General features: G+C 44.2%; 1 protein-coding gene across 1 annotated transcript in view; it reads right to left on the bottom strand.

The window, feature by feature from the left end:
- HADHA (hydroxyacyl-CoA dehydrogenase trifunctional multienzyme complex subunit alpha) overlaps positions 1-17,706 on the bottom strand; it is an 84,610-nt gene that overhangs the window by 60,643 nt on the left and 6,261 nt on the right. Inside the window, exons 2-4 of the mRNA XM_089655654.1 lie at positions 5,138-5,179; positions 4,973-5,043; positions 1,688-1,821 (exon numbers count right to left, since the gene is read on the bottom strand). Of these exons, the coding sequence (XP_089511780.1) occupies positions 1,688-1,821; positions 4,973-5,043; positions 5,138-5,179 (247 nt within the window). The remainder of the gene's footprint in view (positions 1-1,687; positions 1,822-4,972; positions 5,044-5,137; positions 5,180-17,706) is intronic.

Raw genomic sequence — 17,706 nt, 5'->3', positions numbered from 1 at the left:
TTTTTTTTTTTTTTTTTTTTTTTTTTTTACACAATTTGCTTATAGCAAAGAATTACTTTGCTATAATATAAGCAAGCATTTACCTGAATGAAATCGATTCATTCAGCTTTTTTTTTTTTTGTGCTTAGCTGTGATTTGGTCACAGCTAATCACATGACATGTGCATGTGATTAGCTGTGACCATTTACACCTAGGCACTAGTATACAATCATATATATATATACATATATATACACATATATATATATATATATATATATATACATACACACACACACACACACACACGAATGAAGCCATCCATTGTATACAACTGTCATGTGACCTGCTGTGATTGGTCACAGCAGGTCACATGGTACCAGCAACGGGAGTCGGTACTCGGATCTGTCATCGGCCGTGTCCGAGGTGCACGGCCGGTGACAGATCGCGCTGCTGCGCCGCTCTGCATTAGCGCAAACGGCGCATGTGCGGGAGCACGCCAAATGGCGTGCACCCGGAGTGCAGAGACACTTCTGAAGCCGCCAAACGGCCATTGGCCGGGCGGCTAATGGTTAATCCTAACTTCTACAAACCTATGAATACAGAATCAACCCCTTCAGTGCTAAGTTTCAAGAAGTTCAGTGAATAGAATAGAAACAATATTTTTCTGATTGTTTGGAGTGGAATAGATCTGCACAAGAAGAAAGTGAAACTAAGTGTGAGGAGGAAGGGGCTGACAGTCTAAGTTTCTTAAAATATATATATTTTGTTTAGCCAAATTAGTTACCAAACATGGATGTTTAAGCAAATCACATATGCTGGAATGTTATTGTTTCAGTTGAATAAATCTATTTAAATTGTTATTATTAAGGTAATGATTATTTTTCTCCTTCCTAAGTACAACAGAAAAGTTGTCCAAATATGAATGATTAACCTATTAAACTGGGGATAAAAAAACTAATATGAAAAGTTGTTATTCTAAAAATCTTCATCTACTTGTATATTAAAGTTATACCAGCAAGAATTAGTCTTTATGTAGAAAACTAGGATTTAAATCAAGCCTGACTAGTGATTTAAATCAAATCCACCCTGCCAAAGACTAACTAAAATTTGACATCAAAATTAACACTGGGGGGGGGCACAGACAGCAATAAAACCCTGACATGGGTTCTAACTTTTGCTATAAAGAATTCTTAAAGGGCAAGAGCACACAACACGGTTAAATAATGGTAAACAGAAAAAACCCATACAGAAACCTCTGTTACAACAATGGTATGTGTAAAGATTTCACTGCTGCACTTGTTGAGAAATATACATTTCGGGGATGAATCAACAATCCTGCATCAAGCCAGAATAGAAATACCTTAGGTGCCTGTACAAATATCCAATCCTGGCCAGGTTTGGGCATTATCCACAATGACTGGCCAACGTAGGTCTTCCCTAGCAAGCTGTGGTAAACACTTCCAGCTTTCAGGACCTCAAAATTTGTCAAATGCAATGGAAAATCTTTGCGCCAATAGGCGCTGATTCTTACTACCAGGACCGCGACTTCTGTTTATGTGTTACAAGCCCCTGTAAGGCGGTGATGTGTTTAAGGATTGGCAAGTGTTTTACCACCTATTCACAGAAAGGCATAAGCCACCTCTGGCCTAAAAGGAGCCCTAGCAAAATCTAACTATCAGCAGCCATCTAAAGAAGCAGGTCTCACTTGATATCGGCCCCAGCGATGAAGCAGCCTGGTTTGCTGGAGATCAGGACAGCACTTTTCACAGCATCGTTGGCCCAGACTTCATTCATGACGTCACCAAATTCACTCTGCACCTGCTTGGACAGGGTGTTCACCTGCACGGCACAACAAAAATAGAGCAATTAACAAACAACTACATTATATTTTAGAGCATTAAGTAATAAATGGCTTAATATATGCGGCCGTGCGGGCCAAAGACCCCATGAATGGTCAGAGCCAAGGACTATGGCTAGGGATCACACCACTGTAGGCACTGAATCTGATAAAAGCAGGCAAGAGTCATTGTCAAAAGGAGGCTGAACTATGAATTGGCTGGCTCTGCCTAAACACCACCCTTTGACAATGCATCTCATCCTCTGCCGTAGCGAGTTGCCAAAGGGTATTGTGTAGCTGCCAACAGTAACAGGTCTTTCTACAGGATTAAAGTGGAAGTTCAGTCAGAATCTAAGTCTACACCTATGCCCACCCCCATTAGAAGCCTATTCTGTGAAAGAAAGGATGCTTACACTTACACTACAGCTATTCTAAAGCCGCTCCGGTCACATGACCGGATCCCAGCACTGGCTTCAGTGTAGAGCAGGGCAGCCCACAAGATCCCACGGTGGGGGATGTCACCGCACAGGCATTTGTAGCCAGTGTCAATGATCTCCCCTCTACACTCAAGCCGCTGCTGGAGAGATCATGTGACTGGACCAAAGCGGCTTCAGAATAGGTAAGTACACAGATTTTTTTCTTTCATTGAGTAGACAGAATATTCTTAAAATACACTGGCTAAGTGGTTAGCACTTCTACCTGGCAGTACTCGGGTCCTTGGTTCGAATCCCAACCACGGCACCACCTGCCTTGAATTTGCATGTTCTCCCTGTGCCTGCGTGGGTTTCCTCCGGATACTCCGGTTTCCTCCCACACTCCAAAGACATGCTGGTAGGTTAATTGGCTCCTGTCTAAAATTGTCCCTAGTATGTGTATGTATGAATGTGAGTTAGGGACCTTAGACTGTACACCCCTTGAGGGTTAGGGACTGATGTGAATGTACAATGTATAGGGACCTTAGATTGTACACCCCTTGAGGGTTAGGGACTGATGTGAATGTACAATATATATGTAAAGCGCTGCGTAAATTGATGGCGCTATACAAGTACCTGAAATAAATAAATAAAATAGGGTGTGGGAGTAGGTTGGCCTTCGTTAGATTTTTACTGAACTTCCACTTTAAAGCAGAGCCAAAATGACCTTTCCTTTAATTGGCCGTCTACATTGGCTGGTGCGGGGGGGGGGGGGGGGGGCCTCACAGAAAGCAGTCATCCCAACACACAAGGACCGTCCCGGCGACATAAGAAGAGCTCCGCATGCACCCGCTAGGTTTACTTGTTGGAGTACACCGACAGCAGGCAGGTAAGTGTATTCTAGACATTGGATGTCTCTTTTGCAATAAAGAGCGGCCTGCTCGCCGCTATTTGTGACAGCAGAACTTTAGCTCCGCTTCAGCAGGATCAGATGGAAAACTTTACAACCGCATAGCTTTAGATGGCTTTAACCACTTCCTGTCCGGACACTTTCACCCCCTTCCTGTCCAGGCCAATTTTCAGCTTTCAGCGCTATCACACTTTGAACGACAATTGCGCGGTCATGCAACACTGTACCCATATGAATTTTTTTTGCATTTTTTTGAGACAGATAAAACTTTATTTTGGTGGTATTTATTCACCACTGGTTTTTTTTTGTTTTTTTGCTATATAAATAAAAAGTCTAAAAATTTGGAAAAAAGTGTTTTCTTATAAAATTTTGCAGATAAATAATTCTTCATAAATCTTGGCCAACATTTATTCAGTTATCTTTTTAGTAAAAAAAAATAACCCAAATTAGTTTATAACCAAAAATAATTTTTAAAACTTTTTTTTAATTTTTATTTTATTTATGTTTTTTTTTAACATACAGTCAACCCTAGCAGTACAGTGTCACCATAGTGACACTGTACTACTTGTGGGGGGTGATGAAGATTTTTTTTTTTGTTTTAACACCGATTGCTTTTACACCCATAAAGGCTGTAAAAGCAATCATTTCTCCTTCTCTATTGCTGCATTCTTGCAGCCATTGAGAAATACTGTGTGAGCTGTGATTGGTCACAGCATGTCACATACTACAAGTTGTGAATAGCCCTGTACCATGTGACCTCTGATCATTCACAGATTTCACACATAGTAAGCAATGATGTCAGAAGTGACATCTTGCTTACTACTATTCATGTGATCACTGATTTTTTTTTTGATTGAAAAGATACTTTTATTACAGAAGCATCAAAAACAACATGATACGTGTAATCGGGGTACATCTCACCCTGTACTGCGACGCAGCGCACCACATGGCAATACAGTTCCAAGCATACAATAAATACATTCAGAAATAAATACATTCGCTCAGCGGTATGATGCCTGACGTGATGTGCAGAGGATGAATCCCCTGACCGCCACGTCATGCATAACGCCGCTTACCCCAAAAACTGTAACATTCTAATACACATTACGTTTCCTAATAACACTAGTGCATGCAAAAACGAGAACCGGATATTGCGATTAACAATAGGCATCGGGTGTGTGTGGGAAGGGGAAAGGGGGGGGGGAAAGAAACACAGGCCCGAAGCTTTATTGAAAAGACAAAGACACGCAAGGGGGAGTAGGGGGAAGGGGGAAATCTTCAGACGTCCTCTTCCTCCTTCAATGATCACATGATCGGGACCTCACACAGAGGTCCCGAACACGATCGGTGTTCCGCTGTGTACGAAAAACACAGCGGGCACCAGGTCGCGGTGCTGCATGCTCCGAGGGAGCGCGCACGATCCAAAATGGCGGGCGCCATTTATGAACAGCAACCCGCCCCTGCACTGCCACCATCCGGCCGTTTATATACAGCGGCCGGACGGAAGTGATGTCAGAAGTGACATCTTGCTTACACCTATTCATGTGATCAATGATTGGCCAATCAGTGATCACATGATTGGGACATCACACAGAGGTCCCGAACAGCGATCCGTGTTCCACTGTGTCCAGAGGACACAACGGGAATCGAATCGCGGTGCCGCTTGCTCCCAGGGAGCACGCACAATCCAAAATGGCAGGTGCCGTTTATGAATGGCAACCCGCCCCTGCACTGCCACCGTCTGGCCGTTTATATACAGCGGCCAGACAGGAAGTGGTTAAATCAGAAAAGACAAAATTTCAAAGAGAAAGACTGCGGTCCAAGTTATACCTTAGAATTTGGGGTGTTAAAGCGGACAACGGCGACATCTTTTTTGACTTCATAGTTAACATGCGTTCTTGCTGAAATGACACAACACAGATGGTAACGTTATACAGCGAGCCGAGACCCGCGATTCCCCCAGAACATGAGACGACAGACAACAATGTAACTTACAAAGCATGGCGGAAGACATTGATAGTGATCGGCAGGTGAAGCCTGTAAACAAAACAACATCAAGATGAACAGTGAATAAAGGTTTATATCAGAAACGTACAAAACAATGCAATGGACTACAAGTCCCATCATGGCTGAAGGACAATACTTGGACATGCAGCTCCATAACGGTTAGGAAGGCTGGTCTCAGTTCGTTTTCTTCCACTAACTAATGATCTTGCGTTTGATTGTAATATATGATTGCAACGCTTAAACAAAAAGAACAAATTGACAAAACAGAGGAAATGTAGATCAGGATTCAATCTGAATAAGAATTCCTTTATATAGAATGGCTTAGCAAGGATTTCCATCGCTCCACCCCGATATGGAAACTTCCGTACTCCCACACCTCTGGCCAAGCACTGACATTCACACGCGTGAACTGTGCCCTGCGGCGGAGTCACACGGGAGGATCAGAGGGCGAGTTGGCTGGCTGACAGACAGCAAAGATCACTGCCAAGTGTACAACTCTCACCGCAAACACTCTGATTGTATTTCAGGACTGGAGAGCCTGGATTGGACAGGATTACATACCGTATCACAGTGTACAGGTATACAACGCCTTCATGTAGATGCACAGGGATGGAAAAAAAACAAACAAAAAAAAAACCACAAACAAAATAGCAACCAAACCGCTCTTTTTGATCCTCCCAAGACTTTCTGCTCTCTAGTTCCAGTGTCACCTCCTCCCACGCTCGCCTCCAGGACTTCTCCCATCCTATGGAACTCCCTACCCCCATATGTCCGGCTGTCTCTTAAACTATCCACCTTTAGACGATCCCTGAAAACTTTTTTAAAGAAGCCTATCCTGCTTCTACCTAGTAAACTGCCATTTATTTCCTCCATCAGCTCCTCCCCCCACAGCTATTACCTTTTGTATCACTCAACCCTTCCTCCTAGATTGTAAGCTCTCAGGATCAGGGCCCTCTGTTCCCTCTTGGACCAAATTGTATTGTAACTGTAATGTCTGCCTTCATTTTGTAAAGTGCTGAGCAAACTGTTGGCGCTATATAAAACTCCTGTATAATAATAATAATAATAAACAAAAAACAAAAACTAAAACCTGTACAAACTTCAGGGCCCATTTACACTGTTCATTTTAAAGGACCCTTTCATACAAAGGCTAGGTTCACACTAGCTTTGTAAGCAGGCGTTTGAGGGGCGTTTTTAACGCTCCTCAAATGCCTATGAAAAAGATACACATGGCAGCACACAGTGCTGTTCACATTGAAGTGTTAGTGTTGCGGCAAAATTGACGCCAAGGGGTTTATTTACTAAAGCTGGAGAGTCCAAAATCAGACTCCCTTCTGCATAGAAACCAATCAGCTTCCAGGTTTCATTGCCAAAGCTTCATTGAACAAGCTGAGGTTAGAAGCTGATTGGTTTCTATGCAGAAGGGAGTCTGATTTTGGACTCTCCAGCTTTAGTAAATCAACCCCCTTATGTCCAGTCAGGAGGAGCTGAAGCCTTTCAATGCGTCCCATTCAAGTCTATGGTGGCACTCCTCAGATGTCTATGAAAATGATACACATGGCAGCACACAGTGCTGTTCACATTGAAGTGTTAGCGTTGCGGCAAAATTGACGCCTTATGTCCAGTCAGGAGGAGCTGAAGCCTTTCAACGCGTCCCATTCAAGTCTACGGTGGCACTCCTCAAATGTCTATGAAAATGATACACATGGCAGCACACAGCGCTGTTCACACTGAAGCATTGGCATAGTGGCAAAATTGACGCCTCATGTCCAGTCAGGAGGAGTTGAAGCCTTTCAACGTGTCCCATTCAAGTCTATGGTGGCACTCCTCAAACTCCTGGCATGCGTTTGCCGGGCGTTAATACCATTAACTTCATTATAGGCCTCAAAACCGCACATAGGCATTTGGGGAGCATTAAAAACGCTCCCCTAACACCTGTCAAATGCTATAGGGGCATTTGTTAAGAAGTCAAGCGTGAACAAGCCCAAAGGGTCTGATCAGGTCCACCTGTCAGTTTTTCAGGCAGACTTGATCGGCAGCAAGGTGTAAGCAGACTTGTGTCCGTTTACACCCATCTACCTCTGAGATAGAGATCTGCCTTCCTATGATCATTTAGGCTCCATTCACACCAATGCGTTTTTTCCCGTTTTTGCAGAAAACGCACTACAGTCCATTTAACATGGTTTCCTTTGGAACACGCTCACATATAGGCTTTTTTGAGCTGCTGCGTTTATGGAAAGGGTCAGGGACCCTTTAAAAAGCAAAAAGCAGCGTTTTTGCTACAATAGAGTTCAATGGAGAAGCTGCTGAAATGCATGGTAGAGCGTTTTTGCCACGTCCTGCATTTTTATTCTTTTATTCATTTTATTTGCCCAGCAAAAAAAAAAAAAAAAAAAGAGCTGAACAAAAACACAAAAATGCAGTAAAAATACATCAAAAGTGCAAATCAAACTGCAAGAAGCACTGGAGACAGGATCAAAACGCAAAATGCATATATGCGATCCAAACCTTACACCCAGCCGCTCATACTCTGCATAAACTGAGCAAACAGGGACCTGTCATCCGATCAGCAGGGGGTCAGCGGACAGATCCCCTGCTGATCTAAACAAAGCTCGCCCCCATGTAAAAAAAGGGCCTAACATATGTGTTCCAACATGTATTGGTTCCCCAATAAAAAATTCCCATCTCAGCACTGCAGTGTGCTTTGAAAAATATGACGCGTCTGTTATTCTCTGCATTTTAGTTCAATGGGAGGCCCATACGAGACAATAACAGCGCATCAAGACGCAGAGAACATTCATTTAGAATTTGGAGTGTATAATGTCCCCCTTTGTGGGGGTGACGTCTTCCTGTGCCCCTCTCAACCATTTAAATGGCTCCCGCTTCTGTCAAATTCTGTGACTCGCGAACGGGAAGGGAGAGCGGTGGGGCTGAGCTGTCTGTGTCAGGAGACACAGACAGGGCAGCTCAGGAGCGAGCCTGAAACCAGCTTTCTTTGGGGGCACTCAGCGGAGGCGAGGAGCCAGGAGCACCGGCAGGGGACCCCATATAAAAAAAAAAGAAAAAAAAAAAAAGGGATCAGAGCTGCTCTGTGCAAGACCATTGCACAAAGCAGGCAAGTATGACATATTCCTTCTGTACTGAAATGTATTGTAGTTGTACTATCTCCTTTATATTTTAAAGCGCTGCGCAAACTGTTGGAGCTATATAAATCCTGTATAATAATAAAAATAGAAATAATAAAAATAATAACGACATGTTTGTTATTTTACTGAAAGAAATTGAAAAAAAAAAAAAAAAACAACTTTATTACCACTTAACCACTTCCCGACCGTCCGTTGCATATAAACGGCCTCCCCGCATCCTGCTTGTGCGCGCTCCCTGGGAGCGCGCAGCACCGCGATCCGGTGCCCGCAGCACCACGATCCGGTGCCCGCTGTGTCCTCCGGACACAGTGAAACACCGATTGTCGGACGGGACCTCTGTACGAGGTCCCGATCATGTGATCACTGATTGGCCAATCGGTGATCACATGCAAAGTAGTAAGCAAGATGTCACTTGTGACATCATTGCTTACTACGTGTGAAATCTGTGAATGATCACAGAGGTCACATGGTACAAGGCTATGCACAACAGCCTTGTACCATGTGACAATCTGTGACCAATCACAGCTCACTCAGTACTTCTCAATGACTGCAAGAATGCAGACAGAGAGAAAGAGAAATGATTGCTTTTACATCCTATATGGGTGTAAAAGCAATCAGTGTAAAGAAAAAAAAAAAATCTTCATCACCCCCCACAAGTAGTACAGTGTCACCATGGTGACACTGTACTGCTAGGGTGACAGTATGTAAAAAAAAAATAAAATATATAAAAAAAATATTTAAAAAATGTTTAAAAATTATAATTTTTGTTATAAACTAATTTGGATTTTTTTTTTTTACTAAAAAGATAAACGGAATAAATTTTGGCAAAGATTTATGATGAAATATTATTTATTTGCAAAATTTTATAAAAAAAAAAAACACTTTTTTCAAAACGTTTGGACATTTCATTTACATAGCAAAAAAAATACAAATCCCAGCGGTGAATAAATACCACCAAAATAAAGCTTTATCTGTCTCAAAAAAATGGTAAAAAATTCATTTGGGTACAGTGTTGCATGACAGCGCAATTGTCATTCAAAGTGTGATAGCGTTAAAAGCTGAAAATTGCCCTGGTCAGGAAGGGGGTAAAAGTATCCGGACAGGAAGTGGTTAAAAACATACTACTTTATTACATCTAGGACTCTCCAGAAATCCCACTTTCTAAAAATCAGTATTTTCAAAGGCTTCGGTTCGGCCGGCCCCGTTCTCCATGCGGCAGCAGGCCTCTCAGGCCCCGACCGCTGCACTGTGACAAGACATAGGCCGGCTGTCCCCATACCATGGAATTCTAGGTATTTTGTTGCTGTGTGGGCTTTTTGGGTAAAATCCAGATACAATCTGGCAATTTCTGGAGCCTGTCATTTAGTAGCAGTTTTTGTTTATCACAGTTTTCACGTGTCTGCTTTTGTATATAGAGGACAGGTTGAATTTCAGCTGCCGCACCCTGCGATCAGAGTATGTTGGCTGTGTGCCCGGCCTGCGCTGTCACTATTTATATAGGGTAAAGGTTGAAGTCTACATACACTGATAACCAATATAGGGGAAAGGTGTCGTCAGCTACGCAGTAAAAAGTCTGACCGTCAAATAGTTATGTCACTTATGTCAGTCTGTTTCCATCAGAGGAACCTGCCGGCACATTGAATCAGCCGCATGCCGGCCAACAGACACGTAATCGGATTGTTAACATTGCTTTCTAAAGCATGGCTTGCCATTAAATCAAATCTGGGGAATATTTTGTTTACAAAAGATTTTTAATAAAGTTTGTACAGTAAAAAAAAAAAAAAAAAAAAATCAGCAATCCAACAAGGCAGAGCAGAGGTTACCCCCACAGGGACCACAAGGCTCGGGCAGATCGAAGTGCCTCCCAACGTCCTAGCAGGGACACCCCTAGGGGCTAAAGTCAATACTACGCTTCATCTTAACCAGAAGGCCAAGAGAATTTTAACCTCTTCACGCCGGCCGAACGCAAATGTGCGGCCTCCTGGCGACTGGGCCTAGACGCTGAGTGGCCGCACATTTGCGTTCTATTAAAAAAAGGACATATGTGCCAAGAGCGCGCGCCCTGCACGCTCCCAGCACACATGTCCGGTACTCACGGAAAGGTCTCAATCTCCTCTTTCGATTGGGACCTTTCCCGATCATGTGACCGCCGTGACGACATGTGACCCTAAATCCCGGCTTCTGAAACTCTTAAAGGGCCGGGAGGCGCCGGCGTGAAGGGGTTAAAGTGGAGTTCCACCTGAAAAAAAAAAAAAAAAGAAAAGTTTGCAGCTACAAAAATTGTAGCTGCTGACTTTTAATATACAGCCACTTACCTGTCCCTCGGTCCAGCGGTGTCCTCACCATGGCTGGTTTCACTGCCCGTCTTCTCTCCATGGCGACGGCATCTTCAGTGTGGGCACCCGGCTGTGGCAGCTTGCGGCTTCACAGCCGGGTGCCCACTGCGCATGCGCGAGAAGCGCTGAGAATTCCGAATGGCTCCATAGTCTTCTGGGACCTGTCACGTGTCCCTGCAAATTAAGGACCCTTTTTTTGTCTGACTAGAAACCGTATCGTATGGGTATTCACACCCCTGCGTTCCGATTCTGCACATCGCACCGCGTTTAGCGAACAGATTTCGGGGTGCTAACTGAACACACCTGAAACGGTTCGCTTGAACAGGGTGCAATTAAAATGCGGTGGGGAATTCGCACAGAAACTGGTGCAAATTCCACATCGCGTCAGTGTGAACCCAGGCAGAAAGTGAAAATAAAAGAAAATCTCAAATTCTGGGTTATCACCAGAAAAGGAAGAGGTGAAACCTTCCAAAAAAGGGAAACGAGTTCTGGGGACCTTGGGGTCCCCAAGTAATTCCCTTAATTTGCAGGGAATTCCTATAACTTCCTGTTTGGTTAGTGGGACAGGAAGTGATAGAGAAATCTACCCAATGGGACACAGATGGCGAAATAAAAATCAGACGGGGGGTTATACCCTCCCTTACTCTATCCAAAACGGAAAAAAAAAACTTCCGCTTCCGATCACCTAGGCCAGTGGTCGGCAAGCCGCGGCTCGCGAGCCACATGCGGCTCTTTACCCACTCTAATGCGGCTCTTCTGTGTGCCGGGCGCCCGCTCCCCTGCCTCCTCTCCGTTGGCCGCCCCAAAAGTCCGCGCGGACCTTTTAATCCGGCCCGCGGATGTGGCTGTCAGGATGTGTGTAGGCGGGGCAGCGTGCCGAACGTGAGGGGAGGGGAGCTAGGCTCCTCTCACAGTCCGCCCTGAAGACCCGAACGGCGCGGGAAGACAGCGAGAGGAACGCGCGGAACAAAGGTAAGTGAATTGACACAGGGGACTTGGCTTACTAGAAGGGGGGGGGGAATAGTACTGTGGGGGATGAAATACTATATGGGGGATGAAATACTATACGAGGGATGAATTACTATACGAGGGATGAATTACTATACGAGGGATGAATTACTATACGAGGGATGAATTACTATACGAGGGATGAATTACTATATGAGGGATGAATTACTATATGAATTACTATATGAGGGATGAATTACTATATGAGGGATGAATTACTATATGAGGGATGAATTACTATATGAGGGATGAATTACTATACGAGGGATGAATTACTATACGAGGGATGAAATACTATACGAGGGATGAAATACTATACGAGGGATGAAATACTATACGAGGGATGAAATACTATACGGGGGATGAAATACTATACGAGGGATGAAATACTATACGGGGGATGAAATACTATACGGGGGATGAATTACTATACGGGGGATGAATTACTATACGGGGGATGAATTACTATACGGGGGATGAATTACTATACGGGGGATGAATTACTATACGGGGGATGAATTACTATACGGGGGATGAATTACTATATGGGGGATGAATTACTATGGGGGATGAATTACTATATGGGGGATGAATTACTATATGGGGGATGAATTACTATGGGGGATGAATTACACTATGGGGGATGAATTACTATATGGGGGATGAATTACTATGGGGGATGAATTACTATATGGGGGATGTATTTTCAGTTTTAAAAATGTGGCTCTCAAAATAAATTTCAATCATGGTTTTGGCGAGATTTGGCTCAGTTGAAAAAAAAGGTTGCCCACCACTGACCTAGGCAATCGCAGCAGAAGTTGGAGCAGGTACCTGTCAAATTCGGGTATACGCTCCCCAGAGGTGCCAATCCTTAATGGGGTGCGGGGACAAAGGCTTAAAGCACAACTTCCCCTTTTGGGTGGAGCTCGGATGTAATGATTCAAATATTTAAAGGATAAGTTCACATTTTGTACCATGTTACACCCGTATTCAGGGAGTAACATGCAATTGTTGCAGAAGCCAACCCCCCCATCCCCGAACCTCCATTGTTACAGTGAACCGGGGATCTTCCCCTGCACCCGCTGTCGTAATTTTATTAAAAAAAATTGGCACCACCCACCCAGATGCATCGTTCATTCACAGAACTCTGTGAATGGGAGACCTACACTAAGGACGGCCATACATGGATCAATTTCCAACCAATTTAGCGTTTGAAATTCGGACCTAAGATTAATCGTCTGATTTTCGCTCTGTTAGTGGGGCAATGGCACCAGTCGATTTTCGTGGTTCTTCCCCATTTCGTTTATCGGCATGCTGGAAAATTTATGAAAAACAACCGATTTTCAAAAACATTGGTGGCACCATCGGATTACAGAACGAACAATGTTTTTCGATCGAAAAAATCGTTTGGAATTCGACCCACGTATGGCCTGCTTTACAGACATCCTTTGTAGCGGTCAGCTTGTAGTACTCAATGTACTACCGAGGTGCTATGGTAGTTCATTGATTCTTCCTGCCATTGTGTAACTGCCTTCCCATACACGGTGCAAGAAGACAGCTACAGGACTTTGCAGGAGCCCTCCATTGCGCCCCGGATTACCACAGGTGCAATGCTTTGCAGGCTCCTAGTAATAAATAAGTAAATGCACTTTTTTTTTACCTGCAAAAAAAAAAAGTGAATTTTACATTTTTTTGTACAAAAAGGTGAACTTATCGTTTAATGGCAATTGTAATTGACATACCAACTCCCCTTTTCTCTCTCTTGCACATTTTTTTGTTTCATTTTATTACACATAACTTATATCTGAAGTTATTTGTTTTGGATTCTTTGTATGTATGGATTGCATCTGGGGTTACCGACATGTGGTGAAAATTTCATGTCAATGACACCTACAGAGCTGTAGATTTTCAGGAAGCTCAAGCCTATGCAGATGACAACAGCTTGCTATTCATGGAGACATCTGCTAAAACCGCTATGAATGTGAATGAAATATTTATAGCTATTTTCTGAGAAAAAATGATGACGTGTTCAATATTTATTTTACCTGCTGTTTATGTAATGGATATATACAGTGCTCAGTGAGTACATCCCAACAGATTTGTCAGAGAACTTTATGCAGGCCATAGACGGGTCGAAAATCGGCCGATTATTCTTTTAAAAAAACGAAAAAAAAATCGGTCGTGCAACCGCTATAAATGTCAAAGAACTGTCAAAGAAATAGCTGAGCTCTCTGCAGGGACACTTTTTGCCGGACTGGAATTCTCTTCTTCATCATCCTCATCCTCTCCCTCATCCTCTCCCTCATCCTCTCCCTCATCCTCTCCCTCATCCTCTCCCTCATCCTCTCCCTCATCCTCTCCCTCTCCCTCTCCCTCATCCTCTCCCTCATCCTCTCCCTCATCCTCTCCCTCATCCTCTCCCTCTCCCTCATCCTCTCCCTCTCCCTCATCCTCTCCCTCTCCCTCATCCCTCATCCCTCATCCCTCATCCTCTCCCTCATCCTCTCCCTCATCCTCTCCCTCATCCTCTCCCTCATCCTCTCCCTCATCCTCTCCCTCATCCTCTCCCTCATCCTCTCCCTCATCCTCTCCCTCATCCTCTCCCTCATCCTCTCCCTCATCCTCTCCCTCATCCTCTCCCTCATCCTCTCCCTCATCCTCTCCCTCATCCTCTCCCTCATCCTCTCCCTCATCCTCTCCCTCATCCTCTCCCTCATCCTCTCCCTCATCCTCTCCCTCATCCTCTCCCTCATCCTCTCCCTCATCCTCTCCCTCATCCTCTCCCTCATCCTCTCCCTCATCCTCTCCCTCATCCTCTCCCTCATCCTCTCCCTCATCCTCTCCCTCATCCTCTCCCTCATCCTCTCCCTCATCCTCTCCCTCATCCTCTCCCTCTTTTCCTTCTTTTTGTCTTCCTCTTGCAGATCACTGCTCATGCGCAGATTTTTTTATCGGTAAAATATTGGCCGATTTGCCCATCATTGCTGCGAAAATCGGCCGATCGGCAAAATCGGCCGATTTTTTTCCCAACTTTACCGATAAAAAAAAAAATCAGCCAAAATACCGAAAAACGGCCGAACATTTAGTACACCAACGATCCGAAAATCAGCCGATTTTATTTTCGGACGAAAAATCGGCAGATTTTCGACCCATCTATGGCCTGCATTACTTTCCTTTCAGAATCAACATTTTCTGCGAGACACTATACTACAAAATCCTCCCACAAATGCCAGCCATTGATTTATTAATTTGCACACACAAAAAAGTATTTTTCCTAACAAATTCATTCAAGACCATGTTGCAAAAATGAACACCCCAATGAAAGACTAAATTTAGCACAGCTAAATTTTAGAAAACAAAATCCTAACAAAAATTCAACTCCAGATGAGTCTAATTATTCATTGAACAGGTGTCCAGCAGGAAGGCGATTATAAAAAGGGCATTACTTAAAGAAAACCCCTCCCATTTCATGCTGTCAGCAATGGCAACACATGAAGGAGAAATGTCACAAGGCCTGAGATAGAAAATAATTTCTTTACACAAGAAAGGTGAAGGCTACAAGAAGATCAGCAAAGCTTTACTTTTCAGTCAGAATACTGGAGCAAAAATTATAAAAAATGTTTACAAAGATGGAACTGCAACAATCTTACAGAGACGTCCAGGCCATCCATGGAACTTAATACCTCGACAGGAGCATCTTCTGATGAAAAGGGTTGAAAAAAATCTTCATGCAAGTTCACTGCAGTTAGCTAAAATAGTAGAAAGCCAAACCGGGTGATTGTTTCCCGTGACACAATACGGCGTACACTGCAGAGGAATGGCATACATGGGTGTCATCCATGAAGGAAGCCTCTCCTAAAGCCCATGCACAAAAAAGCCTGTCTAGAATTTGCCAGAGCCCATTCTGAAAAAGAAGAAGACTACTGGGAATCTGTACTCTGGAGTGATGAGACCAAGGCAAATGTTTTTGGAACTGATGACTTCAAAACTATATGGTGTCGCAAAGGTGAGGAGTACAAAGAAAAATGCATGGTGCCTACAGTGAAACATGGTGGTGGCAGTGTCCTCCTGTGGGTCTGCATGAGTGCTGCTGGTGTTGGGAAGCTGCATTTCATTGATGGTATCACAAATTCACAGATGTACTGCTCTATATTGAAAGAGAAGATGCTACCATCACTCCGTGCCCTTGGTCGTCGTGCACTTTTCCAACACAATGATCCAAAACACACATCTAAGGCCACTGTTACATTTCTGAAGAAGAACAGGGTGAAAGGGATTCAGTGGCCAAGTATGTCTCCTGGTCTGAACCCAATGAAGAGACAAGTTGAGCATCACTCTCCATCCAGGCTCTAAAAGAGATCGTTCTTGAAGAATGGAAAAAGATCGATGTTGTAATATGTCACCAGCTTGTTCATTCCATGCCTAGAAGACTTGGTGATGTCCTTACAAATCATGGAGGTCATACAAATACTAGATGGAGGAGTTTTTGTTGTGGGGTGGATTCATTCGCTTTTACTAATTTGAGTCAAACTGAAGATGTTGTAATCTAAGTTACATTATCAACCTTACACACATGTAATGAGCTAAACAAATGTTTGTCAAAATTGTGGAAATTGTTCTTGTGTTCATTGAGATATTGATTAAAATCTTACTTTTCAAAAGAGGTGTACTCATTCATGCTGAGCACTGTAAGTACCTGCAATTAAGTCGTTTTAATGAGATAACATTTGTACTTTACATCTCTGTAGCACCTGCAAAAGCCCCAGCAGTGTTTCCACAGTTGTGGGCAGCACAGTGGCTAAATGGTTAGCACTTCTGCCTGGCAGAACTAGGGTTGCTGGTTCGAATCCCAACCACGGCACCTCCTGCCTGGAGTTAGCATGTTCTCCCTGTGCCTGCATGGGTTTCCTCTGGGTACTCCAGTTTCCTCCCACACTCCAAAGACATGCTGGTAGGAGAATTGGCTCCTGTCTAAATTGGCCCTAGTATGTGTATGTATGAATGTGAGTTCGGGACCTTAGATTGTACGCCCCTTGAGGGTTAGGGACTGATGTGAATGTACAATATATATGTAAATTGAGGGCGCTATATAAGTACCTGAAATAAATAAATAAGCTGTATGTAGTAGCCTAGAAAGAACTTCATTCATCCTATAGAGGGCGATGTAATCCCTGAACACCCTCTTCCCCCATAGCCACTGAACCAATAACACGGCAAGGTCAATCATATCTGTTCTCCAGACAACTACGAACTATTGACACAAACTGAGGGCTTAGGAATTTGCTGAAAATTCTAAGTCCTTCAACTCCAGAAGATTCCAGAAGACACAAGAATTGACCCAAAACCCTGCATATAGTAAACATCTGATGTTTATTGTCCTTAAAGCAGAGTTCAACCCAAAAGTAGAGGTCTCCTTTCCCCCCCTCCCCCCCATTGCCACATCTGGCACCTTTTGAGGTGGGGGGAATGGAAGCAGATACCTGGCTTTGACAGGTATTCACTCCCACTTCCAGCGGAGTTTGCTGCGGCAAACTCAGCTGGAAGTTCAGCACCTTCCGTAGACCACCGGGACATTTCCAAGGACCCAGAGGACTGCAGTCCATCCACAAAGCGCCACGTGTGTCACAATAGGAAACCAGCTGTGAAAGGCTTCACTGCCGGTTACCTTTAGTCAAGGTGGTGGCACCAGCACCCGACAGCCGACTGAGGAATCGAATCAGCTGGATGCCTGGACAGGTAAGTGCCCTACACTATTACCCTAGGTTCACATCTGTGCAGGTGGTGCCGCTGCGGATCTGCACATAAATCCATGCAGCCACACCACCCGCACAGAGAAATGTGGACCCGCGGCTGGGTGTCATTAGTTCGAATGGCACGCCACCCACACTGGAAAACGCAACCGTATTGGGAACCGAGGTTCCCGTGCGGGCTGCGTTTTCAAAAGAAGTGCGGGGACTTCTTCCCTGCGTGTCACGGGCTCGGGAGTCCATTCAAATGAACGGGCTCTCGTGCCCGTGCAAAACGCGGCCTGCACGGCCTCATAGGCGTAAACCGAGGGTTAAAAAGT

The sequence above is a fragment of the Staurois parvus genome, unplaced genomic scaffold (assembly GCF_062004578.1).
Source record: "Staurois parvus isolate SC_StPar_1 unplaced genomic scaffold, SC_StPar_1.0 ptg000860l, whole genome shotgun sequence".
Taxonomy (NCBI): Eukaryota; Metazoa; Chordata; class Amphibia; order Anura; family Ranidae; genus Staurois; species Staurois parvus.
The sequence above is the reverse complement of the archived record's forward strand: the minus strand, read 5'-3'. Positions and strand labels throughout refer to the sequence as shown.